The following is a 27,963-nucleotide window of genomic DNA, read 5'->3' as shown; positions in this document are numbered from 1 at the left end:
CACACTATTATGCAAACACATTCCCATCCCCACACAGGACCAAATAGTGCCTAGTAGACAATACAGATAGATTTTAATCCTGATACATTATAATCCAATTTTAGCTAAATCACATCTGCCTGCTTAAACGGAGGGTGTTCAGTCTATTATTGAACGGTTGGAAGTTAAAGAGGAATAATAGTAGGCATTATGTTTTACATGACATCGAATATCAGAAGGCTGTGGCCTTTTGGAGAAAGCTGAATAAAAAGAAGATTATTTATTTGAATATGTTGGTGCAGATAAGTGATCAGAGGCCCAGGTTGATGGGCCATCATTCATCACAGACCTACAGGATGATGTGGATGATTTAATAATAATAAAATAGCCATTTTGCAATCTAGGATTTAATGCGTCACTAAATCTGTTGATGGACCATTAACTTTGGTGCACGGTACACAGGATGAACTCGAAATTTAATTTGTCCAATACAAATATTTCTAAAACTAATATTCCCATAAACCCTCATCTGTATTCTTTGCTAATTACCAAACTCTAGAATAATACCATGCTCAATTTCACTCACTCACTTCAACTAAAATGGTGCGTGTATGTTAGCATTGTTGTTGTGAGCATGTTACAACTCCAATACACAAGTCTAGTGTCTCTTTTGTGACGCCTATAACCTTTGATTACTGTGTTGACCTACTTCGTGATGTCTTATTTGCCCTGACATTTTGCATTTTGTCTCGTCTTCTATCTAGGGTCCTACTGGAAAGCCTGGCTTGCCAGGAATGCCAGGAGCTGATGGACCTCCGGTGAGTCTATACGCCCACACATCTAGAGAAACGTATGCAAATAAAAGAGCCTCTTTATGACTGGCTATAACTGTGAGAAACAACAAAGCAGTACATGGATTTTAAAAAAACACTTAACACAGATGAGATGAGTTCATTATTCGGATGAAACATATGTGTGGGTACAACGCATTAGCGCAGCTGTGTAAGAGCGGAACAACCCGCCCACACACAGACATATACATGCAAACACTTTATTCCCCATCTCTGCTGCAGCAGACCGCACAGAAAACACCTGCACTAATGGCAGATGTGGCACCAGGTGGCACCTTAAGAAAGGCAGAGACGAGGGAGGCCGTGAAATATGAATGACGGCAGTGAAAGAAAAAAAATGATGGTGTGTTTAAAAAAAAAAAAAAACAAGAGGAGAAAGAGATATAGGAGAGTGGTCCCCTGGTCCTTTAATAGCCTTTTTTGGAGTGGAAATAATTCTTCCATTTACACACTCAGCTTTTTTTTATTTTTTTTTATTCATCCATTTGTTGCATCTTCCATCAACTGTAATATTCTCTCTTTCAAAGTCAATACTTCCACCCCGCCCCTCATTTCTCTCCTCTCTAGTATTTATTTCCTTCTCCATCCTCTCTCACATAGCTAAAAGCGGCATCAGAGTCTTTACAGACCTCCTTTGTCTCATGAGTATTGCAGTCAATTTCCTTCCGATCTAATTTTTTTCTTCTTTTTTACCGGACATCCATATTAGATGTGCGTTTGTGCGCATGCATGTTCAGTCCCAGAACGTCAGTCTTGGCTCTTAGAGCACAGTAATAGCTGGTAGTGCCTCTTTAATACTATGCATTAAGGATAAAAATCCCAAATGAGATTGAACTCCAAAGGCCCTGATTCCAATTTTCCTGCTCGATACGCGTTCCCATAGTTTTACAACTTAATCCCTCAGTCATCGGGGGTGTTGTAGTATTTATGGTGGTAATTACCCTGAAATGAGATGCAATAATATTTCTGTTAATAATTCACAGGGTCACCCTGGAAAGGAGGGGCCTAATGGAGAGAAAGGACACATGGTAAGTTTTTCCTCGTACCTCTGGAGCTTGCTTTGATTTGTTCTTTTATGAATTTATTTCTGCTTTTCTCCTCCTTTTTTGTCCTAGTTCAGACACATTTGCATAAAACATTTTGCATTAGTGTAGATATCAGTAGCGCTGTGGGTGCATGTGTGTACTGTAATTGTGTGTGTGTGTGCTACAAGGTCTCACCAAACATCTCTCTCCACAGGGCCCTGCTGGCCCTCAAGGACCAATTGGTTATCCTGGACCCCGAGGTGTGAAGGTAAGATGAAGAGGAAGATCTAGTACTTGTAAATTTGTTTGCAAGATCATCAGTTACCGGTACCCTGAAATTAACACCCGTTATCTTAATAAAATACTTGAACAAATTAAAAGACTTTCCTGCTACATTACCTCTTATAAAAGAGGAAACGTGTGTGTCACTGCCCTCTGATTTTGTCGCAGAGACAAACAAAGTGATGCAAAGATTAAGGCAGGAGAAGTCATCCTTTTAAAATTACATCACTTTGCTGACATAAGGTGGCGGGAAGGTCAATCACGGTGGCCAATAACGGGTCGAGGCGCACGTCGCTCCTCTTTGTTTGCTGTCATCAGGAAGCTGATAAAACCAAGAGAAACTAAATCCCATCAAATAAAATCTTGGCAAGAGGGCACGATTGATCCGATCATTAAAGCTTTCCACTGAGAGAAGGGATCACACACAGTGGCTTGACTTGGAGCTAACAGTCGTGGCCAGAGTGTCTTCCCTCTCTGGGAAGATGAGATGAATGGCCAAGAAAAGGAGCTGAGAGGATTTTAAATGCTTTTGCGGATGAACTAAAGACAAACACGTCTAAATGCATCCATTAGGGTGTGTTTCCTGTATAGTACTATCAGCTACATCAGATGACATTTCCGACTTTGCAGCCTTGTTTTAAAATAAAACTGTATGCTCCCTTGCATAGTGGGATTGAACACTCTACAATTCAGCTTCAATCTCTTTGTCCAATATAAACTCTTTCAGCCTGTAACACCTGTCTGTTCTTGCATCACAGGGAGCCGACGGCGTACGCGGCCTTAAAGGAAATAAGGGTGAAAAGGTGAGACTTTAAAAAAGTTGACGTGAAAGGAAGAGATTTTGATAGAATTTTATGAATTATACCAAACGTTACATTTACACGAGGTGTTAGTTGCTAATGATAATCTAAGTCAAATCCTGTTAAGTCTGATCTGAATTTTGCCTGTACAAAAGAAGGAAAAAAAAAGACAATCTAGAGTTTCTATGGCAACAGGGCATCTCGCCAAGACTCCGCATCAGTGTGCGTGTGCGTGAATGCCACACACATGGCTTCAGCACCTGCATTATCCCGTTCGTTCTCCTTTGTTACATCCTCACCTCTTCTTGTCTCCTCCTATTCTCTTGCCAGGGAGAAGACGGCTTCCCTGGCTTCAAGGGAGATATGGGTATCAAGGGCGACAGGGTAAGGCTTCTTTGTTTATATATTGTGCTGAATCACATCGCGGGGCGCGGGAAACATTCAAATGAATTAAACTAATCCGACGACAGCAGCGTCTGCGCTCATAATTGTTTTTGGGGGGCTTAGCGTTGTCGGGAGTGACCTTTACCTGAACAAGGTGAAAGTAGCAATGATTCCTGACATGCCCCTTATGGTCTAATCCTCTGTGACTGCTGTGGGATTGTGGGTAACAAGCAAACACAAGATGTTGTCAGTATTTCCAGCTGTTGTGTGTCTGTTTCTGTGTGTGTGTACGTTTAAACGAGCAGTTTCTAACTCCCTTTTCTGTCCCCCTCCGCCACGTTCCTGTCGGTCTAAACCTCTACAGCGTTCGGAGAAAAAAACCCTGAGTTTGACAGGTGTACACAGAAAACAGCTTCTTTCCCCAAACTGCATTAGGGGTTTATAATGTCAAGTAGCAGGAAAACAGTCTTTTACAGTGAGAAACATACTTTGCCCTAGCCTGCACTTCAAACATCAAAAACCCAGAGTCCCTGACCAGGCTGTCTATAGTACAGAAAGGAAGGAGAAATCAATGGCACTTTAAACCCCTTCAAACTCGAGAGAGAGACATGGGGCTGCAGCCTGTTTTCCTCTGGAGATGTAGCAGATCCAGATGAAAGCAAGGATTTGAGAAGGCCCTCTGCTCTCGAGTAGACCCACATGGACTAGAATCTGAATGACTCATTTTTAACGATGCCTATGAAAAGTGTGTGTGTGTGTGTGTGTGTGTATGTGTGCACTCAATTTAAAGTGCTCTCTTTGATGAGCTCGCAAGTGCGAGTCAAGTACAGTTTGCCTGACGCCGTTTCATGTGTACTCGAGTGTTGGTGTGCATGCGCACTCGCTTGCTTGCTGTGCAACCCCGCACAGGCCTTTAACTAGATACCTTTCACACACCACTGGGTCTCAGCAGCAGCGACTGGTTGTCAGAGCGAGTTTGTACTCTTGTCATTTAGTGTGTGTCCTGCTAGAAGTGGAGCACACGTACAGAGAGAAGCAATAATAGGACCGCTAACTGCTTTGAGGGGCAGGCAGCAAGGGACAATAGCCATACGTGCTTCTTTAAGCAACTCGACGCTCACAAAGGGCGACCGGAATTACCCTGACTTGTTTTCTCAAGAAGAAAAATGTGTTTTACTCGTGACTCGAATGAAAATATATATGAATATGAAGCTGTAGAGTATGGATTTTCACTTCTTTTTTACTATTATCAAAGTTTTGTTTAATAGTGTATTATTATATATTATTTGGATAATCAAGTAATAGTCATAGTCATTTTTGTTTTCTGATTACAGCTTTTAAAATGTGAATATTTTCTGGTTTCTTTAGTCCTCTATGATAACAAACACACTGTCTTTGGGTTGTGGACAAAACAAGACATTTGAGGACATCAGATTGGGCTTTTGGAAACAGTGATCAACATGTTTGACCATTTTATGGACTAAACAACTGATCAGTTAAGAGAAAATGATTGCCATATTAGTCGCCCTTATGATTAGTCTTGACATATATTCATGTCCTTGCAATTAGCGCCCCTGAAAACAATTTAAGGTGGAGTTTAAGTAGGATCAGATTTGATTGGTGGTGTCATAACTGTAATTCAAATGTTATGAAATCCTGATGGGTGCATGGAAATACTTGACATCGCTGCTTTCAGACTGAACCCTGCCCATTTCAGACCAATATAAGGACCAAAAAAAAGCTGATTGAGAAAATAGATATTCAGACCTTTAGAAGGTACACTGTAGATTTTTTTTTTAACCACTAGCAGAATTATGAGTGGTCCCAGTTTGGGTTTGCATGTCTTGGCTAGTATACATGTCAGGACAAGCATATGCATGTGTCGATGAACACTCCTGGCTACTGGAGAGGGTAGTGTGGTGTTTTAACTGATTGACAGCTGGTGGCAGTAATGAGCCCAGAAACATGGCGAAAGGCAGGAAAGAAGAAAAGTACTAGCTGATGTATATATGATCTAAACAATTATGATATTAAATATATGAAAATTGTTTTGCTAATTCATTTAGATTTTTTTTATGATGAAATACATCCGACATGTTTGTTAGGCTTCAAAGAAACACTGTTTACAAGAAAAGTCCACGTGTTAGCTGTGAGGATGAATTCAATTAGAAAATGTTTGTACCAGTGTGTGTTCACACATCATGTTTAAATATAAGGCATGTGAAATTTTCCTTTTGTGCTTTCTGTGTTTTCCAGGGAGAGCTTGGATCAGCTGGACCCAGAGGAGAAGATGGTCCCGAGGGACCAAAGGGTCGCTCAGGTCTCCCAGGAGATGCCGGACCTCTTGGCCCCAGTGGTGAGAAGGTAAGCTCCTTTTTGGCTTCTACAACCAAAACACAGATATACCACAGATACCGTGTCCGTGTCCATTTTGTACTGACTGATAAAACAGAATTTAAAAATTGTGTTTCATTTTTTTTTTCCCCCTATCATCAGTCATGTTTGATCTTTGATGATAGCTCAGCAGGATATAAGAAGGAAAATTGTTTTTCCAATCGTTTTCTTCTGAACAAAAATAGATTTTTCTTTGCTGCTGCTCTTGAACCAGCTGGGAGAATAAAATGGATTCAGTTCTTAACATTGGTTATTGTTAAATGGAACAGTATGTCCGCTGTTACTGACAATACTTTGACAAAACTGTTTTTCTGGTTTAAAAAATCATTCATTCATTCTTTTAAGGAGGATGCAGCCTCTTTGTGGCCTTTCAGTAAACGCTTAAAATGGGCTTGAATAGATGTTGATTGACTGATCGACTGAGACTGCACTAACAAACTCGTACACAGCCTGATTTAGTCATAAGCCAAAGTTGTGCGCATATATTTATTGTCCTTATAGTGAGCTTCTTGTTGCCATTCTCAATTGCTGCATTATGGCACTAACCCTGCATTATAGATGAAGACTCTATCTGGATCACACATGAGGCAACGGTTGAGTCATTTTCATGACCGTTCATCAGTTAGAGCCTGCACAGCAGTCAACATTTCAACATTCAAACCCTGAGCTGGTTCTAATAAATGCTCCTCGTGTTTAGCAGTTGCTTCTTCATGTTTTAATGTAGTTTTACAACTCCAGTCAGGCTACTGTTAACAGTTAACATCCACACATGTCGTATGATGCGGGGCTGGACGCAGTCTGCTTGTCTTGTATTTGGATTCAACTAAAAAAGAGAAGCTTTAAAGAGACGTGATGACAGGATGATGTCAGCTGGGTGGTTAGGGCATTCAGTAGGATCCAGCATTTATGGAGCTTGACCCACACTTGAGATTAAAAGTCCTGCATATCTCCGCTTCTTCTGAATCAGTTTTGACCATAAAGCTTTTTAATCTGTTTCCAGCTTTATGAAAACTAAATTGCTGGAAAAGTCCTTGAAGTGAATCTACAAAGAAATTTGTTTTTTTTTTTCATTTACAGGGTAAACTTGGAGTTCCCGGATTGCCAGGATACCCAGGAAGACAAGGACCAAAGGTAATTGTGCACACACATGTAATGCTAAAACAATATTGTCAGATTTCAGTATAGAGTTACCTGAAAACCCAATGGGGTGCATTTTATTTCCCCAAACGCTCACTACGCACATGCGTGTTTCTGTGCGTATTTGAAAGAGAATATAAAATGCATACACGTGTGTGAGAGCTGCTGTGCTGAACTTTTGATGGCTAATTCTTTGAGGCTCTCTGAGGCAAAGCCACTGTCTGACAACTGGACATGCTTGAAGCTCCTTGATCAAAGAGCGGTGGATTTGAATATGGCTTTTTGGTGTCAGCCCCCCCAATCTCCTTTTATTTGTGGCGCACTTAATCTCCTGTTGCATTAATGCACTCACTGGGATATCTCTGGGAATAAACAAGGGATTTAATATTTAAGGTTTGTTTCTCAAATGATTAATTGCTCCCTTTCTCACACACAGGGATCTCAAGGTTTCCAAGGTTTCCCTGGCGCCAATGGAGAGAAAGGAACTCGGGTATGTCAGATAGACTTCTTATTATTCTTCTCATTCCTATAAGGGTTGGATCAATACTGCCGAAGCGGTGGAGACAGGCTCCTGTCCCTGTTCCAGATTTATCAACCTAGAGGAAGTTGCATGGGCCCTAAAATAAAGATTTTCACAAAGGACGGAAAGACAATTGCATTCCTTCTTCATTACCACTTACACAACTCGTTTCATACTACCAAAAGCATTGTTTATCACTCTGTGGGGCTTGAGCAATGTTTCATTTTCTTTGTTTAAGGGATGGGCCATTAGCTTGCCTGCAAGAGTAATGGTTTTTCACCACAACTGGAGCAAGGCACATACAGCTTTTCATCTTCACAAAACGTTTGTGAAGTTTATGAGACTGAGCACCCAGACCGAAAAAGGGGGTAGCAATGGCATCGACATAGTTTCACAGCACTTGTTTGAAACAAAAAAAGCCACACTAAAGACATAATTGTCTTTCTCATTAAAGTTGTATGCAGCTTCTGTAATTATATTGTTGCTTTAAAGCCATTATGTTGTACATTATTGTTCTTAAAATGTCTTTTTCTGAAGTGGCAATGGATTTCATGATAAATATGGATGGTACTTTTGAAACAAGTGCTTTCTAATTAATGATAAAAGATGATCTCAAAGCTCCTAAATGGCCCATTTCTATTTAAATATGTTTGCAAATGATACTGTCTGCTGGCATTAGATTCGTTCTTCTAGAGGATGCAGCCTCTTATTGATGCGAGTGCCACTCCTTTGATCATAGTGTGTGTTCTTCGTGTCCACAGGGAACAGCAGGAAAGCCTGGCCCACGCGGACAGAGAGGACCAACGGTTAGTCTTACTCAGCAGACTCCTGCGTATATACAGATGGCGAGCTTGGCACCGGAGTGAAAATGGAGGTTCAACCTGAGCACGCTCGAGGGAGAACCCGCACCAATTCAACCACGTTAACATTTTCAGGTCACAAATGTCTCTCAGGACCTCTTTCTGTGATTTTAATCACTTTGTCTTTATTCTCAAGGGCCCTCGAGGAGAGAGAGGACCAAGAGGACCAACAGGAAAAGCTGGACCAAAAGTATGTAAAATATTTCACTGCCACCTTTTTACATTTATCGAGGTACAAGTTCACCATTTACTCCCAATTTTGTCTCTTTAGGGTAACTCAGGAAATGATGGCCCACCAGGACCTCCCGGAGAGAGAGTACGTACCAACACCCTGTCGTTGTTGTTCTCATGAATCTGAATTCCCTCAAGAGACACCTGATTATTGACCGGCTATCATTTGCTGTTTGTTTCAGGGTCTGCCAGGGCCTCAGGGACCAACAGGATTCCCAGGACCAAAGGGCCCTCCTGTGAGTCCAAACTCTGTACACAAGCCCATCATGCCTTTTCCTTCACTTCCTGTCTTCTTAACTTCATAGATTTATTTGTGTTTCTCAGGGACCTGCAGGAAAAGACGGACTGCCCGGACACCCTGGACAGAGAGGAGAGACTGTGAGTAAACGTGTGAATACTCAGCTCTTCATCTGTATTCCACAGAGCCAGTTGTATGACAGCTCTATTTATTTATTTTTCTTATGTAATTCACAGGGATTCCAAGGCAAGACTGGCCCTCCTGGTCCTCCAGGCGTGGTTGGACCTCAGGTGAGTCACAGTCACTGACCGTCTTGCTGCGTTGGTCCCATACATGTTCATCAGTTGACTCACTGGCTGTTGTTTTGCTCACTCGGCTCGTATTGATTTTATTCTTTTGTGCAGAGAGCAATCTCCCCTAAGCGCTTGAAAAATAACAAATATATATTTGTATTCATCTCAAAGTATTTTAAAAATTACACTGTTGGATTTGCACGGGTAAAGTTGCCAGAACACGCTGAGCATTTTGTCTTTCCAACGAAAAAACTCAAATTGATTTACCTATATCTCACGAGCCGTGACTTAAGTGTTGTTTATCCTCTTTCATATTAGCAACGGGCTCTTCATCCATTATGCATAAACGTTTAACAGACTTTCCCTCCCAGCCGCTCTGCTAATGCCAGCTGAGAACATTGATGATAACCGAGCTGTATGTGGCCTTAATGACTAGTAAGCCTCCCACACAGCAAATGCTCAGCTTCTCCACGCCATGTTTTTGTGGAGAGATTGTAACATCTTTTTTGCATTGAATTGCTGATTTTGCTCACAGTGTCCCACTTTTAATGCCGTTTCTCGTCTTCACACCTCCTCTGCAACTGATTTTTCATTTTTTTTTTTTTTTAAATTGTAGGGACCAACAGGTGAGACTGGACCAATGGGAGATAGAGGCCATCCTGGACCCCCAGGACCACCTGGTGAGCAGGGTCTACCTGGAGCTGCAGGAAAAGAAGGAGCCAAGGTGAATCCTGAAGCTCTGTTTAATATTTTTAGCCTTTTTAGCACCCTAGTAACACAATACATACCTGCAATCACACTGTGTTATTTAACTACGCTCGTCTGATCACATATTACATTAAGACAGGATGAACAACATTGTGCTTTGACTTACAGGGTGACCCCGGTCCTTCTGGCCCAGCAGGTAAAGATGGCCCTCCTGGGCCAAGAGGTTTCCCTGGAGAGAGAGGTCTGCCTGGCCCTGTGGTTAGTATTGCATTCTGCTTAGTACAATAGCACCACACAAATTTAGTATCTCTCACAGCTTGCTTATTGCATAATAGTTCTGGGCTTAAATCGCTGTAAGACCGTGATGAACTATAAGAATCAGACATGGTATCAGATTCCTGAGTGGGCTTCAGAAGAGGAACAGTTTGCTCTAGACTTTTTAAAATTTTTTATTCTAACTTGACAAAAGTTATATCCTGATAGTTATGCAATACGCGCCGCTTCCTTACTCCAATGATGCGACACGCCTGTTCCCTTTGTAATGTGAACGATGTTTTGCTGCAGTTTTTGTAAATAGCTGTCCTCGCCGTCTGCTCTCAGCCTCCACTTTGGGGAACTATAGGAGGTTTTCCATCACACGCTGTGCCTGTTTGAAGATAGTGAGTCCAGTTTAAGACAGGAGGTGTGCTTCCACAACAGATGTGTTTGTTTTCTGAAGTCCTCATTTTATTCTGTTCTGCAGGGGGCTCACGGCCTGAAAGGGAATGAAGGTCCTCATGGTCCACCCGGCCCTGCTGTGAGTACAATTTACTGCATCCGCATCTTCAGTTTGTCACTCTCACTCTCACCTTCCTTATTCTGCCTCCATCTCTGGGAATTGTCTTCATAGCAAAGTTCCCACCCTCAGTTGTTCTAGGCTCTTATATAATATAATGATATGCACAGTTTGCTACTTACATAAGTGAGGTCTGGCCTATTTGGTAGAATAGATGCGCCTGATATTATGAATGTTGACATTTTCGCTTCTAACATGACATTGTGGGTGGTGTTTGTAGGGTTCTCCTGGTGAGCGTGGTCCTGCTGGTCCAGCCGGACCTACAGGTCTTCCTGGACGTCCTGGCCCCCAGGGTCCTCCAGGCCCTGCAGGAGAGAAAGGCGGACCGGTAAGAACATCACCTTTTAGAGATTATAGACTGGGACATACGTAAAAATAGCAAATTTACCGTAGCTGACAATATGGTTTTGTACTGTCAAACATATTATAGGGAGAGAAAGGACCTCAAGGCCCAGCTGGAAGAGACGGTATTCAGGGACCCGTTGGTCTGCCAGGACCTGGAGGACCTCCTGGACCACCTGGAGAGGATGGAGACAAGGTGAGTCACTTTAAAGAGACATACAATAAAGAATCAATAAAGCTAAATCGAGAGTTTTAATTTTTGAACACACACACACTACACAGTACATGCACACCACCTTACAAAGACACTAAATATAAAGACGAGATCCAGGCAAGATATCCTGTCATCTCTCTCCTTGTGACCTTAAAAGCTCTATTTGGGGAATTTGTCTGACAGACTTTGCATCGATTAACAGATCTTTAAAAGGCGAACCTGCCTTGTTTCAGCTTTGTACCCGTCTGTACAAACAGACAGAGGCGAGGGGAGGAATTCTGTGGCGGTGACAGAATGTGTGAAAGTGACCCTGTACTATTCAGAAGCGAGAGCGGCGCCGCATTCCCCTTTAAAAAAACATTTGCGAGAAGATGAGCCACGGAGATACTCAGAGGATAATCTCTTATCCTTTGAAGAATGCCTCGGTTCTTAACTGGTCTTACAGTTGGTCCCCGCGGTGCAGACGGACACGGAGAATGCAGAGGGTATTTGCCATGCAGATAAAAAAGGATCTTGCAAGCTAATGTTTACACACATTCAGACACTTTCTTATTATAAGTCCTGTCCGCGGGGGGAACGAACAACTCCAAGGCCTTTATTTTAGGAGACTAATGCTGCCTCACAAAGTGAATTGTCTGTCTCAGACCCAAAAGTAAACGCCTTTGGCTTTGGCAGTCTCCAAAACACCCACAGTAATGTGGAGGCTTTGAAATCATGGTGCAAAGTTCTTCACTCAGGGAACGCTGGTGCAAACAGGTTGAGGTGGGACTAATTATCGATCCCGTTTTGGATGCAAGTAGCGACTAGTGACTAATCATGATCAAGCCCACCGTCAGATGTGAGCTATATTTGTCACCGTTTGTCAGAGAAGAAGAGTTGTAATTCACATTTTTTTAAAAATGAGGTATTGTTCTTTGATATGTCGGCGTCTTTTCTCGAGAGTTAACGTTATTTGCCGCCGCGTTTTTATCCCCCTCTCACTTGTGTATCACTCTGAACTTTTCTCTGAGTTTTGTCTGTCTCCTTTTCACACTGTGATCATTTTCGTTCCACAGGGAGAACTCGGAGAGCCAGGCCAGAAAGGAAGCAAGGGTGACAAAGGAGAACATGTAAGTGGTTTTTAACTGTGGATTCATGGGTTTTGACAGTAATAAAGTAAACAATTGTTGACCTTCCTGATGTCTTCCCTTCTCATCTGCAGGGTCCACCTGGTCCTACCGGCCCACAAGGACCTGTTGGAGCACCCGGTCCTGCTGTAAGTGTCTAGCTTGCATACAGATTATTCATCTACTGTATCTTTTTTTAAACATGGAAACTAACCCTTGCATCTACTGATTGTGACCTCTTCAGGGTGTAGATGGTGAACCTGGTCCCAGAGGTCAGCAGGGTCTGTTTGGACAAAAGGGAGATGAAGGATCAAGAGGATTCCCTGGACCTCCAGGCCCAGTTGGGCTGCAGGTGCGGACTGAAATGAAAAATATAAACCTGTGGTGAAATGTTATTATCAAGGAACATTGTGACTAAATCTTCTGCACACCCCTCAGGGCTTGCCTGGTCCACCTGGTGAGAAAGGTGAAACTGGAGACGTCGGTCAAATGGTAAGAGCTTAACTGAGTATATACTCATACTATAAGTGACTGTGGTATTATTCAATGCATTACATTACAAGTTGCAGATGAAGCGTGTTTAATCATTAGGCTGCATCCTCTCTTCCGTATAGGGTCCACCTGGCCCCCCTGGACCCAGAGGCCCCTCAGGACCCCCAGGAGCCGACGGCCCTCAGGGACCTCCTGGTGGTATTGGAAACCCCGGTGCTGTAGGAGAAAAGGTAAATCTCGCGCCTGTTCTGTAACTTTCGTCGCCCTGAGGTGGGTGTCATGGTGGCAGCCGAGGTAGCATTAACTACACCTGCCACTACTTTAGTTGATGTAAGTGTAAACACAGACATCTCCAAAGGCCCATAAACTCCTTTCAGTTATTGTGTTGTGTGCCTCTTTTCATTTGTTACTAATTGTCTCTACCCTGCAGGCAATTAAGTAAAATGCAGAAATCATTTTGGAAAACAGAAAACGTAATCAGTAAAAATGAAAACGTATTTTATCGTAATTCAACCATGCCACGCAGATATCAGTGTACCAGTTTACATAATTACACATAGAAATGCTGATTTAAATTGTCTCTTGGAACATTATTTCAACTGAAAAAGGTACACCGCTCACCCTTATGAACACTGCTCTAAAATTATTTAAAAGTGGCTGGGAGGAGCTGTTGTGATTGGCTATTATGTAAGTATTATTTCAATCGTCTTATAGCCTGTTTTTGCTCCAGATGCCACCTCTGGCTCTGATCCCCATCCACATCTCTCGACATGTGAAGTAGATATTGGTAGACAACACAACAAAAGCTCCTCGAGTGGGCTTCATGTTATATATCTGAGATCACTATGGATGATTGTGTGCTTTTTCATTGTAACCATTGTAAAGATATGTGTGACTCAGTTTTTATTCGCTTGACTGATTTTTCTAACACTGCGGAAGAGACAGATTCATTGCGCCCGCAGTTTGTTTGAGTGCTCCGTGGCGAATCCTGTGAATGATATCCCTTTACAAGGCTTTTGCAGCCATTAATATTTCCCATGCCTATTTATATGATACCCTTTTAAATGGGACATGATCGTTTTTTATTTGTTTTTTTTCTCCTCTGCCGCAGAGTGACAGATGCACAGCAAATCTAATGGACAGGCTGCCATCCCCATCAGTACTGTTGCTGGGTGGAGAGTGTAGGGATAAATACTCAAAGGCACTTGCAATTCAGAGATGATAAATGTATTATTAAAGGCGGCCCTCATAAAATCAGCCCCTGCTTTTATTTGTTGCTGCTGTTTCATTATGAAAGGTCTGCTTTGGCAGCTTTCGCAGCTGCCTGACTGCAGTGCCGTGTGCCGTCTCATCACTTTCTGTCCATAGTGATGGTGTGATTTGTTTTATCTGGTCCAGTCAATAGAATCACCTTTTTCTCCTTTATCTCCCAGAGGGTAGCCTGTCCTTCCCCTGTGTAAACAAACATGGCGCTCTTTTGGCCTAATCGCTCTTTAGCTGATCTGGCATTTTATTAGCCTGCCCAGGGAGCTGGCAAGCAACTCAGGCTCAGGCTTCTTCTTTTTTTTTTCTTCTGTAAACACATCTCCTCATATTTCTGTGATGAGCAGTTGTCTTTCATGCTCTCAGGCTCAGCAGATTTTACCAGTAACCCTGTGGTGAACACGAGCAGGTTGTTTTGAGGGATGGAGTCGACGGCCTCCGCAGGGCTTCAAGACCTGGGTATACTCCTGAAACAGGAGGATCGGTCACGCTTGGAGTGTATTTCTTAACAGCAACAAAGAGAGGTTGTGGAAGACAGCAAGACACTCATTTAGAATTGATAAGTCACAATACAAGAGCGTTCATGCGAGGCAGAATCTGGATACGATTATCATAACACATCACCTCACAGCTTGTCACTGGCTATGCGGAGCTGCGTTATCGATTGGCTCCCCGTCTCCCAAACATGACAGGCTAATATTTTTCCCTGAAACAGGTGTGGCAGACCGCATCTGCAGTATACCCAGCAGGGAGGACGATAGGCTTCTATGACAGTGAATAACGATAGTGCCCAGCATATAGGTGGACAACGGGGCAACTATCAAAGAAGGCAGGGAGGAAGAGGACAAGATATATGTGCAGGGTCCGGGGAGAACTATGAGGTCAGCGCCCTCCTGGGTTCCAGCCACCCGATCCTCCCGCACTTGATGGATTGAAATCTCTTGTGTCATCTCTTTCTACCCCCCATTTGGGTGACAAGGGCAGTGGGACAGTGAGGGCCGGTGTAAATGATGGGATTTTCAGAACCATGTTGGATCAACAAATCATCTTCCCTGATAATGCGTGCATCTCTCCCACCCTCCTAATACCCACCTCCCTCTCTCTCTCTTTCTCTTTCTCCTATCAGGGAGATGCTGGTGAAACAGGAGAGCCCGGTCTTCAGGGAGAAGTTGGCCCACCAGTGAGTTATCTGATTCTCTTTCATCCATTTCTACATGAATAAGAACCAACAATAATTTCACCTCCAAAGAAAAAGAATAATTGTCAGTCAATAGACTACAAATGAGTTTGTTTACAATGACTATAAAGTATAATGAGGCTGTTCCACTTCATCTCCGAAATCAGAATTGCTAACACACTGAGTATTATTCCAGGGTCCAAGAGGAGAGCGTGGAGAGAAGGGAGAGTCCGGTCCAGCTGGTGCAGCTGGACCTCCTGGCCCTAAAGGTCCCCCTGGAGATGACGGTCCCAAAGGAAGCCCTGTAAGTTTTCGAAAATTGATGAACTTTCCGCACTGACTTGACCCCTAAAAAAAAGAACAGCCATTGTGACTTTCAAGGAAATATCTTGAAAAAAGTGAAAAATTAATAAAACTTTTATCGATTTTCAGGGTCCAAGTGGATTCCCTGGTGACCCTGGTCCCCCTGGAGAGCCCGGTCCAGCTGTACGTATGGCATAAGTTAACAGCTGAGCTATGAATGAACCGTGCAAAGTCAATTATTTAGTTTGTTTTTGACGCAGTGCAGCACAACTGATGCTCTGTTCGAATTCTCATGCAGGGTTTAGACGGTCCAGCTGGTGACAAGGGAGATGACGGAGAGGCTGGTCAGGCCGTAAGTATTGCGTACCAATTGTGTTACCTTATCTAAACTCTGTGTGTCTCGTTGGAATTCTTTCCGTAAATCTCGCCATTTAGATCGCAAAATGAATTCTGTTTAATTTTCATGTCATTCAAATTCAATCTAGGGTTCTCCTGGACCCACTGGAGAGTCTGGTCCCTCTGGACCACCAGGAAAGAGAGTAAGTACTGTTTCGTGCTCTCTTGTCCTTGTCGTTTCAAAATCTTATCAGTGTCAAAATGCTAAAATATTCTGTCTTCATGTTCCACAGTTTTAATCTCTGTCGTGGTTTCTTTTTTAAATAGGGTCCTCCTGGAGTTGCTGGACCCGAGGGAAGACAAGGAGAGAAGGGAGCCAAGGTAAGGCGTCCGACAAATCCAGTACGGCATCCATCCATGTCACGAAAACACAACAAACGAGCATGAATCTAATGGATTGTGTCAATCTTGTTTTTGTGTGAAAGGGAGAATCTGGTTTGGAAGGTCCCCAAGGAAAGACAGGCCCTGTTGGTCCTCAAGGATCACCTGGCAAGCCTGGATCTGAAGGTCTCAGGGGTATCCCTGGCCCAGTTGTAAGTACAATGTTTTTTTTTTTGTTGTTCACACCAATTGATTTGATCATATCTTGATGTTGATCTTCATGTGTGGCTGTACATAAAGGAGCCGCACTATTTATAGAAACATGGGGCTAAGAAAAATGTGTAATTGGTATTTCTGTGCAGGGAGAACAAGGTCTACCAGGTCCTCCAGGCCCTGATGGACCTCCCGGACCTATGGTGAGTAGAAGTGACTCGTGGCCTTTTGAGGTGAGGTATCACACATGTGTGATGTGCATCCTTATTGAGCAGTTATCTCCCTCGCTTCCTTTCACAGGGTCCTCCTGGTTTACCCGGTTTGAAAGGAGACTCTGGTGTCAAAGGAGAAAAGGTGAGCCACTCTCTACACCTGCCAGACTGAATGTTTCGATGTAGAGCTTAAGACTAATGGACCTCTTTACTAACACATTGATTAGCTTTGCTGTTTGTTTCCAGCCATCAGATCGTTAATGATTAGTGGTTGTGCCAGATACATAGATGGCTAATGTTTGTGATGGTGTATTATTGACTGTTGTATTGATATGTGTGTACTGTCCACTCCACTCTCAGGGTCACCCAGGTCTTATTGGTCTCATCGGACCCCCGGGTGAACAGGGAGAAAAGGGTGACAGAGGTCTTCCTGGTCCTGCAGGAACACATGGTGCTAAAGGAGACACTGTAAGTAAACAAAACAACGCTGGAGTCACGTTAAAGCCGTGCTCTCGCATTTTATTTTTTAAAGTGTGCACACCAAAAACAGACTGCAAGTGTTGTAATAATTAATAATTAATTTAGCACAGGAAAAAGTATCCACCATCTTTGTAGTCGATACTGTTGCACCAGGATAAAACAGGATTCACACGTTCTATTCTCTCCTTCAGGGTATTTCTGGTCCTTCAGGTCCTCTTGGTCCCCTTGGTCCTCCTGGATTACCTGTAAGCCTCTTCTCATCATATGTGTTTTACTACAGCATGTGTGTAACTGGAAAGCGTGTCGTGTCTGAGCCAATATTGTTTACCTGATCATCTTCGTGTCTTTAGGGTCCTCCTGGTCCCAAAGGAGCTAAAGGATCATCGGTAAGTGTCTTGCTGAAAGCTGCATTCCATCAGAATCGATAACAGGAGTGTATTGTGACATAAATGATCGAGCATTGCTTTTTATTTTCTCTGTTCAGGGTCAAACTGGACCAAAGGGAGAGACTGGTACACCTGGACCTCCTGGCCCTCCTGTAAGTAAATTCACCAGACTTTTAAATTGCACTTTATCATTTCATATCTTATCCTTATCTCCTCAATTTTATGCACATTTTCATAATCTCCATCCTTATCTCTGACTTGCATTTGTCTCCCCTCCATTCATCCTCTCCATAACAGGGACCTCCCGGCGATGTTATCCACCCACTCCCCATCCAGACTTCCATGAAGGGAAGAACTCGTAGGAACATCGACGCCAGCCAGATGTTGGACGACGCTGCAGTGGATGCCAACTACAAGGACTACGACGACGGCATGGAGGAAATCTTTGGCTCCCTTAACTCCCTGAAGCTGGAGATCGAGCAGATGAAGCACCCTCTGGGCACACAGAGCAACCCCGCTCGTACTTGCAAGGACCTGCAGCTCTGCCACCCTGATTTCCCCGACGGTTTGTATTAACCTCCATCTGAAAAGATTCATGAGGTCTATTGTCTAATCCACTCCACTCTGCAGTTTTTTAATTTCTCCAATGAAATGGCTGTTATCTCGCAGCAGCTTTGTGTCCTGCTGGGCGCTGCATTCATGTTTTTAATAGGCATGGGGATTTGAGCTCTGTCGTGTGGCTGCTAGCCTCACTGTGAAACCTTTTCCAGGCATGCCCATGTGACACACACACACACTGCAAATAGTCTAGGTTAGAAGGTCACAGGAACTGTCCTGTTTAGTACACATTATCAATTAATGAATTAGTCGATCAGCTTGTGAGGATTTGCTTCTTTTCTTCCTCTTACGCGATTATACGTTGAACATCTTTTAGATTTTAATGTGTTGTTAGGACAAACGTGATGACATGCTTTTGGGCTTTAGATTATCTCTTCATGCATTGCATATACACAACAATGAATCGATTAATTAATCAGATTTATCTGTAATTAATGTTTTCTTTAGTCGCACCCCTAGAATCAACCATCAAACATTACACACTGCATTTTTGGATATTTCAACGGCTAATCCATAACAGCTACAATGACAGTTGTTTACGTATGGACTATTTAATAAGTAGTATTTCATTTCTGTGTAATGTTCAAACAACAGGAATCACAAGATAAATGTTAAAATATTAATGTTGTCATTTTAAAATCTCTCAATCTGGGTTTCTAACTGATGAATTTACTAGAAGCAACATCTGAATGATGTAGGCCATACACACAGATAGTGTCCACACAGAGACACGCAAGACAATTTTAACAAAAGCCATGTAATGTCAGACATCGCTTTGACCTGGAGTAGTCAAGTATATGCTTTAAATCTATAATTGCTCTCTCTCTCTCTCTCTCTCTCTCTCTCTCTCTCTCTCTCTGTTTTGTCCCTCTCTCCATTCCTCCAGGTGAGTACTGGATTGATCCAAACCAAGGCTGCTCTCGGGACTCCTTCAAGGTTTACTGCAACTTCACAGCAGGCGGAGAGAGCTGCATCTACCCAGATAAGAAGTCTGAAGGGGTAAGTCGGCCGGCGTGTACACAAACACACACTCTCACACTCTCACACACACACACAAACATTGGACAGTCAGGTTGAAGATCTAGGAAGCAGAAATGTTCGAATTCGTGCCAGCAAGATGATGTGGTATAAATAAATAAATAAAAGAAAAGGAAACCTCTAGTTTGTGATGTGATTGACAGTAAAGCAAGCTGAATATTCCAGATAAATCTTTTTTTCGCCCTCATGTCTGGGGCATACAAACAGCATACAGTATAAATAACTGGAGCATCTCAAGACAGAACCAGTTAAAACAGTAGCTGTACTGTACTTACACATGTACCCATATAATTAGCCTCCATGAGATTACCTGCTGTGTTGTTTCCAAGAAGACGTGGGAGATGACTCACCAGGACTACATTTCCCAAGAGGACCAAAGTTCTCTCACAGACATGCTCAGTTTAGTTCTGACAGCTGATAACTGCAGGGACACACACGTTCGGGCTCTAACTCGTCCACATTGCTTCAGTGCCATTTTTAGGTGGAACGCCATTAAGGACTTTATCACCTGCAAAGCCTTTGGCAGGTGACGGGCACACTGGGAAGGGTTTTTTGGTTCATTATACATGAGTGTGTAGAGGAGAGGAGAGCAGCGAGAGTAGTGAAACATTGGGAACACTGTCTTTGACAAGTCGGGGGGTTGTGTAATAGCATAGTGCTACAGCCATTTTAATGATCTCACTCACCAAGCCTCAGAGGAGCAGGAGTTTGCTTAAGCTTAGAATAATGAAGCAGACTTTTTATAGCGTGCCGGTGATGGGCTGCTCTCGTTTGTGTCGAGGGGAGGGAGGGGGGGGTGAAAAAGAAAAGGCTGCGCTGTCAGTCTTTGCATAGAGACTGCAAACACTCCCACATGCGTTTAGATTGGCACAGTTATTATAGTTTTATATAGTTACTGTCCTCGTGCTGCACAGAGTCACAGTCACAAAGCCATCACAGAATCTAGAGAAAGTCACAGGATATATATATATATATATATCCTCCTCTGCTCAGTCCACTCCATTGAAAACGACTGAAGGTCACCTTCAAGGCAGCGTGGGTCTAATGTATGCCATCTCACAGCAATAAGCGATCTCCGGCTCATCATTCATTAACGCATTAAGCTATTGATGACACTTCCATATCAAACCCTGCGATCTAATTATGGGGGAATTCATCATTGTCATAGCGGAGACCATTAGAGCTGTGCCCTGTTGGCCAATTCACAGCTTTTAATGGCATAACAAAGTCAGCGCACCATGGCTGCACAGCACTAACACTGAACAGCAGGGATAGAGGCCGCTGTATAGGAGGCTTCTCACAGGCGATCATTTCTTAATTAATCACTGTGTGTACTCATGAATTTTTCAGCAGCAATTAGCTGCCAGCCACAGTTTGTACTGTACAAAATGGCATAATGTCTTACTAAAATTTGATGGCCTCGGACCTTGTTGGTCTTGGTCGATCTCACAGATTTTTCAGGTCTGGAAGACTCCTCAGAGGACAAGAGGGGAGAAAAAAAGCAGAGAGGAGATGTTTTTTTTCTGTCAGATCTGTTTCCCTTTCTTTAACACTGTTTTTTTCCTCCTTCTCCTCCTCCACCTCTGCCTATCTGTCAATCCATGCCCCCAGGCTAGGCTCACATCCTGGGTAAAGGAGAGTCCCGGTTCCTGGTTCAGTGAATTCAAACGTGGTAAACTGGTAAGCCAGACTCCCGACTTTTCCAAATCCCTTCCCTGAACGCCTCTTATATTTTACAGAGCAAAATGGCAAAATGGCCCAAAGACTCGCCAGGCACATGGTATAGTCACTACAAGAGAGGTTCCCTGGTAAGTGGCCCTGCCTGCGGTCCCAGAGTCCTGGCTGATGCCTGGTGCCTGGTCCTGGCTGATGCCTGGACTCTGTGTGTCCAAGGCTCTGCATGGTTTTGGTTTTGCCTTACAAAGTATGTATATGCACTGGCACCTTGCTTGTTGGTTCTTACATTATTGTGGTGCATGTTTCACGAGCTGCATTCACCTTCAGTCCAGCAACATGGGCGATGCTCTTACGAGGAAATGCAGGAGAGGTTTGTGGAACAAATCTAAAAATCTGCCGTTTCACCGTTTCTTGACTGTATACACAGTCTGCCGCACCTCTTCTACATTAAGAGAGCATCTCCTGAATGTGACTGCGTGCCTTGACACTCCAGCGACTCAACAAGCGTACCCATAGCTGATTCACCTGAGAGTGAACACATCCCTTTACACTCTTCTTCCGTACACAGATTTGTTTTAGTTGTAGATCTCGACAATTCCCTGCCTCAGCAAGTCATCCATCCTTCACAAGGTGGGGAAAAAAATAAGTGTCATGTCCTCTCCGCTGCAGCCATTCAGCTGCACACACATTTTCCAGTGTCTCCCTTAAACACTACTTAGATCTGGCAGAGTAGCTCCGAGTCAAACAGGTCAGGCACTCAGTCACCACCCAGGGGCTTCTGGGTACTCAGTCACTGTTGACTTGCGGCTGTGATGATAAAGAGGTAATGTTTCTCTGGTGATGTTGGGCTGGTTCCACACGCTGTGCGGGGCAGAGGGAGGAAGTGGGTGGAGAGTGGTGGGGTAAATAAAGAAGGAAAAGCATGGGGGCTATCCGGCCACTCTGAGGGTGAAAACACCAGAGCGGTTTTCACTTGGTGCCGACACTCGCAGACATAATGCAGAAACAAAGTCTTCATTGTTTATATCCTGTCATGATTTGCTTAATTAAACCAATCATCGGCGTTAAAATTGCTGCACAAACAGACGGGGAAGATGATCGGCTCCCTCCGTATATGTCACGTTGAGTGTCGGTACTCTGGGTTTGTATATGCATGAGGTGTGCATCTGTGTGTGTGTGTGAGAATCTGTGTGTGTGTGCAAGAACAAGTCGAGAAAGTACACATCCAGACTCGCAGACGGTCTGCTGCTCTGGCTGCATGGCACGGATGCTGCATGCTACTCTAAGTAAGTCCTGTTTGTCTGAAAGACGAAGCGACCGTGTGGATCTCCTGATGGTTGGTATGCAGAAAGTCACTTTGCGGACACTAAAGTGAACCGTGACTGGTTCCAGACCTGCATTCTCATCAGTCAGGATTACAGAGTGTAATGGGATATCTTCTGTAACATGAACGCAAATAGCAAAATTCTAGGTTAATTCTAGGTTAATTAGCAGGCAATTAACATATCATTAGTGCAACATATTTCCTGTTAAGATAATTACATTTTCATGTACTTACCATAATTTCCTCATATTGCATATTTATTTTACATAATTACATGACCAAGATATAAATTGGGTGTTTAGTTATGCTTATTTTTTTAGACTTTGAAGGCAGATTTTTCCACATTAAGATACACATCAATACAGCCTCCAGGCATTAGACCTTGGAAATATTCGGAGGCCTTTTCTCCTCATCTATATTGTATCACATTGCGCGTTTCAGAAATGTGGATTTTATATGGCGGGTAATATTTTTTTATTGTCAACAAATCCCCATGAAACGACCAAAACCAACAATGACTAACAAGCACTGTTTGTGTATCCAAAAGCTCTGTTGAAATAAAGAAAATAAAAGAAACATATTAGTGAATTGCACTAGCTGACATTCATTATGATAATATGGGAACTGTAGTTCCAAATGTTGTGTAAACACTCAATGGTGCAAGTGAAAAAAAACCCCAGCCGTTTGAGTAATGTCTGCTAAAAACTACAGTGCCCAGCTGTTTCAGGACATTAGTTTTATTTAAAAAACATATTTATACTACTATAATATTTGTGACCTGCTTCTAAGGATTTATGTCTTCAAGAGATTTAATGGGCTTGTGGCTGAGCGCCACAAACAGGGCAGGTGAGTTGGAAAGTATTTGGGGAAAGACTCACTCACATTCTTGGTTTTTGTCTTTTTATGGGATTCATTGACGGTAAGAAAAATATTGAATATCACCAGCCTTGGCAAGTGCAGTTCTGTTAGTTTTGTCTGTGCTCTCACAGAGCATGGTAGTACATTAATTCTGAATCCTTGGATGACTTGTTCTTTTACTATCGTTTTACTATTTTCGATAAGAAACATAGCCCTAGAAATGCAAACACGGCAGTAAAACAGGAATATGTATTACTAGTTATAAATTTAATCAAAATGGCTCCCAAGGAACATGAAAGTGCGTTCATTAAATCTTTTTTAGATCTTTAGGATTTTCTTCCTCTCGGCCCACTCATCCTTTACACTGGTCCCTTGTCTCCCAGTGTTATATATATTCGATGCTCAGCTCCATCTGTGTTCCTCTCTGCAGCTCTCCTACGTGGATGCTGAGGGCAACCCTATCGGTGTGGTCCAGATGACCTTCTTGCGGTTGCTGAGCGCAGCAGCCAGACAGAACATGACATACAACTGCTACCAGTCGGTGGCCTGGCACGACCAGGACCAGGACAACTACGACAAGGCCATCCGCTTCCTGGGCTCCAACGATGAGGAGATGTCTTATGATAACAACCCCTACATCCGCGCCCTGGTCGATGGCTGTGCGGTAAGTCAAAGGGATGTGTGTGTTTGTGTAGGCAGGGTTCCATTGATGAACACCGTCGGAAAGTTATGTCCATATTGTCTTTGTAGTTGCTCAGTCAATAAGAGCCTTGGAAAAAGTGTGTGATGTTTTTCTTTCTGACGAATATTTTCTCACACACTAACCCTCCCCCTCGTGCTGTGTTTCTTTTCTCCGACAGTTGAAAAAGGGTTATGAAAAGACAGTACTTGAGATCAACACGCCAAAGGTGGAACAGGTGCCATTTGTGGACATCATGTTCAACGACTTTGGTGGCTCCACGCAGAAGTTCGGATTCGAAGTGGGCCCTGTCTGTTTCATCGGCTAAGACTGTTTACTGAGCAAATGGAGAAAAAAAAAAAAAAAGCATATATTTGTTTTCTCAGAAAAAAAAAAACAATTGAAAAAGAATAGGACAATTCTATTTGTAAAAAAGTAACTTTTTTTTCCATAAAGCAACAAGTTATGAGTAAAAAAAATGAAATCAAGTTGAGAATACAGTGAAATTCTATAGGATATAGAGGAAAACGAAATAACCTTGAAACCTCAGTGTGCCTTCTCCATCACATGCAAGTTTTGAAACTGGATGTCAGATCCTGCCTCCTACACGACACACCAGCAAACATACAAACACACTCACACACACACACACACAAACACACACACACAAAACTCTAGCCCCCACGTCATCACACTTGATTTAATCTCTTTTTGACCCAAACATCGAAGGCGACCCTGAGAGCTGCAGCCATTCCAGACGCTCGCAGTATTTGCCATGGACTCCATCTGATTTGGCTCTTTTCTTTTTAGTTTTGATGTTTTCTCTCATCTCCCTGGCTTTTTCCACTTGTCTTTTGTTGGTTTGTTTGCTCATTCACTACGGGAGCTTTGTTTGTGCATAATTGTCTCCCCATTCTCTTCGAATGGATCTTATATATATAAATATATATAAATAATTTTTATGTTTGTAAGTACATTCTGTATATTTTTCCTGGTAATGTTTATTGCTTCTGGCTTCAAAACATGCATGTGACTTTATTCATTGTGAGGTAGGAGACGATGGATACAGGGATAACATCTAAATTGTAGAAATATATCGGAAAAAAAGTGAGGAAATTTGACTTGTAAATTGAAAAACGAGGGGAAAAAAAAAAGAATTGGAAAAGTCCTGTCTTGTTGCAGTTGTGGAGCACACCTTGTTGTAATTTAAGAGCAGAATGGAAATAAAAGACGAAAACAAGCTCTGTGATATTATGTGACAGTTTGATTTGCATAAAAAAATAATACATTCCTCCTTTTTGTGCCCTCTGAACAAAACACCTACCTTGGTAGCAATATCATTAACTTAATAAACAGCTTTCTGTTTTTTTTTTTCCTCAAATACTCATCTATCTGACTATGCAACGGGAGATGATGTCACATTTTTTAATGAAAACACAAAGAAAATCTAGGTGCTATTTTCTCTCTTCTGTGGTGCTACAGTATGTATTTTTCTAGTTTTTTTTGTTGTTTGAATGAAAGGAAATTTGTGGTGATAATATTCCATCACCAGCAACCCCCCCCCTTGACTCTCTTAGCCACCACATCTGACACAGGTGGACCTTTGCTGCATCCATTGTTTTGTTCTCTTTTCTTTTTTATGTTCAGCGGTAGTGTCTGCATGCCATTTTCTCTACGTATCCACTCCCAGATCAGTGCAGCATGGCGGCGTATGTTATCTCCTGCTTCAGCGGACCGCACAGATAAGAAAACATGTACCGAATGTTGGAATAACGAGAGGAAGCTAAGATGGCGCTGTTGGCTTTGCATATCATCGCTCTTAAGACGCTGCATTTTTTTATTTTCTTTATTTTTAATTTTTTTGGCTCTTGCTGTTGGATCGTCTGTGCCACCTCCAAATCAAACTGATGGAGTTGACACTTGGACATGTGATTGGGTCAAAGCATCCAAAGGGGATATGGTCCAAAATGTCGCTTGGTGTATGAAACACTTTCCACCAAAGGTTTTCCCGTATATGTTTTTTAGCTTTAAGGGCCATAGTGGCTTGATTTATTTTTTATTTTTGTTATATGGGAAACAACTTGAAAAGTATTTTGATTTAACTGCAGTAGAACACCAAATTATCCAGATGAAAGAGTTTGCTCATGCAGCGTCACAAATTGCTTGTTGGTCGACTATTTTTTGCCCTTATTGTAATTATGCTCTTTGTTCAAACTATGCACTCTCTATGCTTATGACCACTAGTATCTACCACAGAATCTCTACAGCCCTTCATACGTAGGTTTATTTTGTTTCCTTTTGTTTTTTTTTTTTTTTTTTTTTTTAAATCTTCAAATATGTGACTTGAACCATTTCTGTTAAGATAACTCGATATGCTTGTAGATCGTCGGCTTTATTTTTCATTGTGATACAGTACACCCAAATTTGCTCTCAATAATAATAATAATAATAATAATAATAAAAAGGACAAACAAAATTCTTGTAAATTTCCAGAACCAGCAGTGATGCTGCCATTGTTTTTGTTTTTATTTTGTTTTATTTTGTAGATTTCCATTTGTCTGTCTGTTTGTTTGTTTTCACAGTCTTGTCAAACCTGTGTAAGGATAAGAGGATAGAAGTTATATTGGTTTTTATGTCAATAAATTCAAGTTTACTGTGGCCATCCACTCTTGTATGTCTTTTGAAGCATTAAAACCTATCTGTATGCATGAAATTGTAAAGTTTTTTCTCTTGTTGTTATAATTTTTGTAGAGTGACATGATCTCCAGTCCACGTTTTATTCATCAGGATACATCAGTTTTTCAATGGTCATGTCCACAATTGTGAAGTGGAGAGAAAATGATGAACTTGTAACTCTACCAAAGCCAATGTTCGTTTGTAGTATATTTATTGTATTATTTAAAATAAAAAAATAAATGTTAAATGATACCATAGTGTAAGTGTAAGAGGCCCCCTCTTTACATGCAAAAGGTTATCAATTTACCACATGCTATTTTACACAACATTTAAGCTGGACTCCTTTTAATGGAACCTTTCAGGACGCGTTTGGCCACATCCATTTATCCAGTAGATCGTCCTGTCTTCATGTTAACAACCTCTGAGCTGTGTGTGTGTGAGATGTGTGTGCTGAAGATTGAATTTAAATGCCAAATGAATGATTGGATGTTTGTTTAAGCTGCACGACCGGTAAGGCTACTATGAATATTACTACTACTATGAATTGCACTACCATGTCTGTTTTAATAGTGTCAAATAATTCTTGCTCCACAGATACTCCACAGGAAAGATGTTCTCGTGATTGGACACCCATTGATCCCCGCTGATGCCTCCAACAAAGACTGCTTAAAGAATCTTCCCTGGCTAGGCATTTTTGGACAGCTAATGTATGTACTTCTATCACTCCCAAGATTATGTCTCTACACTGCCTTGCGGCGCATTGTAAGCCATAAAATATGTGTAATATAATGTACGTCTCTCATGCAAACCCTCCTCTGTGATCATTAAAATAAAACTCTTCTTTTTAGAAGATGCACAACTAATTTCAATAATCCCTACTCTTATGAGCTTTGATCAAATCTGTGGTCGTGGAGATGACTCGCATCCCTTCAAGTGTCTCATTAGCAGGAAACCTTACACATTATGCCTAGCGCAGCAAAACAAAAAAATAAAAAGTTGTGCATGATACCATAATCAATATTTAATGCAGTGTTTACAGGAATGGATCAGAATGCATGGATTCTACTGAGGCAGCATCCTGGGTGAGTAAAGCAGAGACCGAAAGCGAAAGAGCTAATTCCTCATCTGAGCACAGAGCTACTTAGAATGCAATGGGGTGATAAATGGGGGCATCAAAGTGGGTTGAAGATGGGGCAGGGAGGTGGGTAGGGGGGGGGCAGGTAGGGATTAAGCGCCCTCCAATTATGACAACAGGTGATGTGTCAAAAGACTACAACAGCACCCATGTGTAATAAGCTTGTGAAACATTTTAGAGGAGCAGATTCAGGATGTGTGAAGGGGTCACTTTGGGACATGCAAATGTGCTTGGAGCAAAGCAGTGCTCGAGGAAATTTATAGTGGAGCGAATGTATCATCGAACGGTGAAGTGTGCCAGGTAAGATCAAGCTGCTCAAGTCGAACGGCTCAAGGATAAACTAAGTAGTCCTTTTCAGAGTTAGTTACAATAAAAGTCCTCCATTTAGTATTCGAAGCTAAATGTACTGTAAGTGTCTGCAGAATTGGCAAATTGGAGGCGAGTGGTCCCCAACTGAGGGGCTCAAGAGATAAACCTGAGGGGTCGTGACATGAGATTTGAAAATAGCTTTTTAAA

The 27,963-nt window shown here is 42.3% G+C and overlaps 1 protein-coding gene across 2 annotated transcripts in view; it reads left to right on the top strand.

Moving 5' to 3' along the window:
• Positions 1–26,294, top strand: part of col5a1 (procollagen, type V, alpha 1) — a 71,499-nt gene extending 45,205 nt beyond the window's left edge. The window contains exons 25-66 of one of the 2 annotated variants that reach the window (XM_019269066.2): positions 744–797; positions 1,814–1,858; positions 2,070–2,123; positions 2,896–2,940; positions 3,268–3,321; positions 5,578–5,685; positions 6,793–6,846; positions 7,289–7,342; positions 8,134–8,178; positions 8,369–8,422; positions 8,504–8,548; positions 8,646–8,699; positions 8,788–8,841; positions 8,938–8,991; positions 9,611–9,718; positions 9,871–9,960; positions 10,445–10,498; positions 10,758–10,865; positions 10,968–11,075; positions 12,149–12,202; positions 12,295–12,348; positions 12,444–12,551; positions 12,638–12,691; positions 12,814–12,921; positions 15,081–15,134; positions 15,328–15,435; positions 15,564–15,617; positions 15,733–15,786; positions 15,920–15,973; positions 16,098–16,151; positions 16,256–16,363; positions 16,514–16,567; positions 16,665–16,718; positions 16,937–17,044; positions 17,248–17,301; positions 17,407–17,442; positions 17,541–17,594; positions 17,740–18,007; positions 18,947–19,059; positions 20,710–20,778; positions 23,388–23,621; positions 23,818–26,294. In XM_019269066.2, the coding sequence (XP_019124611.1) occupies positions 744–797; positions 1,814–1,858; positions 2,070–2,123; positions 2,896–2,940; positions 3,268–3,321; positions 5,578–5,685; positions 6,793–6,846; positions 7,289–7,342; positions 8,134–8,178; positions 8,369–8,422; positions 8,504–8,548; positions 8,646–8,699; positions 8,788–8,841; positions 8,938–8,991; positions 9,611–9,718; positions 9,871–9,960; positions 10,445–10,498; positions 10,758–10,865; positions 10,968–11,075; positions 12,149–12,202; positions 12,295–12,348; positions 12,444–12,551; positions 12,638–12,691; positions 12,814–12,921; positions 15,081–15,134; positions 15,328–15,435; positions 15,564–15,617; positions 15,733–15,786; positions 15,920–15,973; positions 16,098–16,151; positions 16,256–16,363; positions 16,514–16,567; positions 16,665–16,718; positions 16,937–17,044; positions 17,248–17,301; positions 17,407–17,442; positions 17,541–17,594; positions 17,740–18,007; positions 18,947–19,059; positions 20,710–20,778; positions 23,388–23,621; positions 23,818–23,964 (3,297 nt within the window). In that variant the 3' untranslated portion in view covers positions 23,965–26,294. Of the gene's footprint in view, positions 1–743; positions 798–1,813; positions 1,859–2,069; positions 2,124–2,895; positions 2,941–3,267; positions 3,322–5,577; positions 5,686–6,792; positions 6,847–7,288; positions 7,343–8,133; positions 8,179–8,368; positions 8,423–8,503; positions 8,549–8,645; positions 8,700–8,787; positions 8,842–8,937; positions 8,992–9,610; positions 9,719–9,870; positions 9,961–10,444; positions 10,499–10,757; positions 10,866–10,967; positions 11,076–12,148; positions 12,203–12,294; positions 12,349–12,443; positions 12,552–12,637; positions 12,692–12,813; positions 12,922–15,080; positions 15,135–15,327; positions 15,436–15,563; positions 15,618–15,732; positions 15,787–15,919; positions 15,974–16,097; positions 16,152–16,255; positions 16,364–16,513; positions 16,568–16,664; positions 16,719–16,936; positions 17,045–17,247; positions 17,302–17,406; positions 17,443–17,540; positions 17,595–17,739; positions 18,008–18,946; positions 19,060–20,709; positions 20,779–20,837; positions 20,907–23,387; positions 23,622–23,817 lie in introns of both variants that reach the window. The other variant, XM_027282035.1, reaches the window with a different exon arrangement.
• Positions 26,295–27,963: the final 1,669 nt, after the last annotated feature.

This window comes from Larimichthys crocea, chromosome IX (assembly GCF_000972845.2).
Source record: "Larimichthys crocea isolate SSNF chromosome IX, L_crocea_2.0, whole genome shotgun sequence".
Classification (NCBI taxonomy): Eukaryota; Metazoa; Chordata; class Actinopteri; family Sciaenidae; genus Larimichthys; species Larimichthys crocea.
The sequence above is the reverse complement of the archived record's forward strand: the minus strand, read 5'-3'. Positions and strand labels throughout refer to the sequence as shown.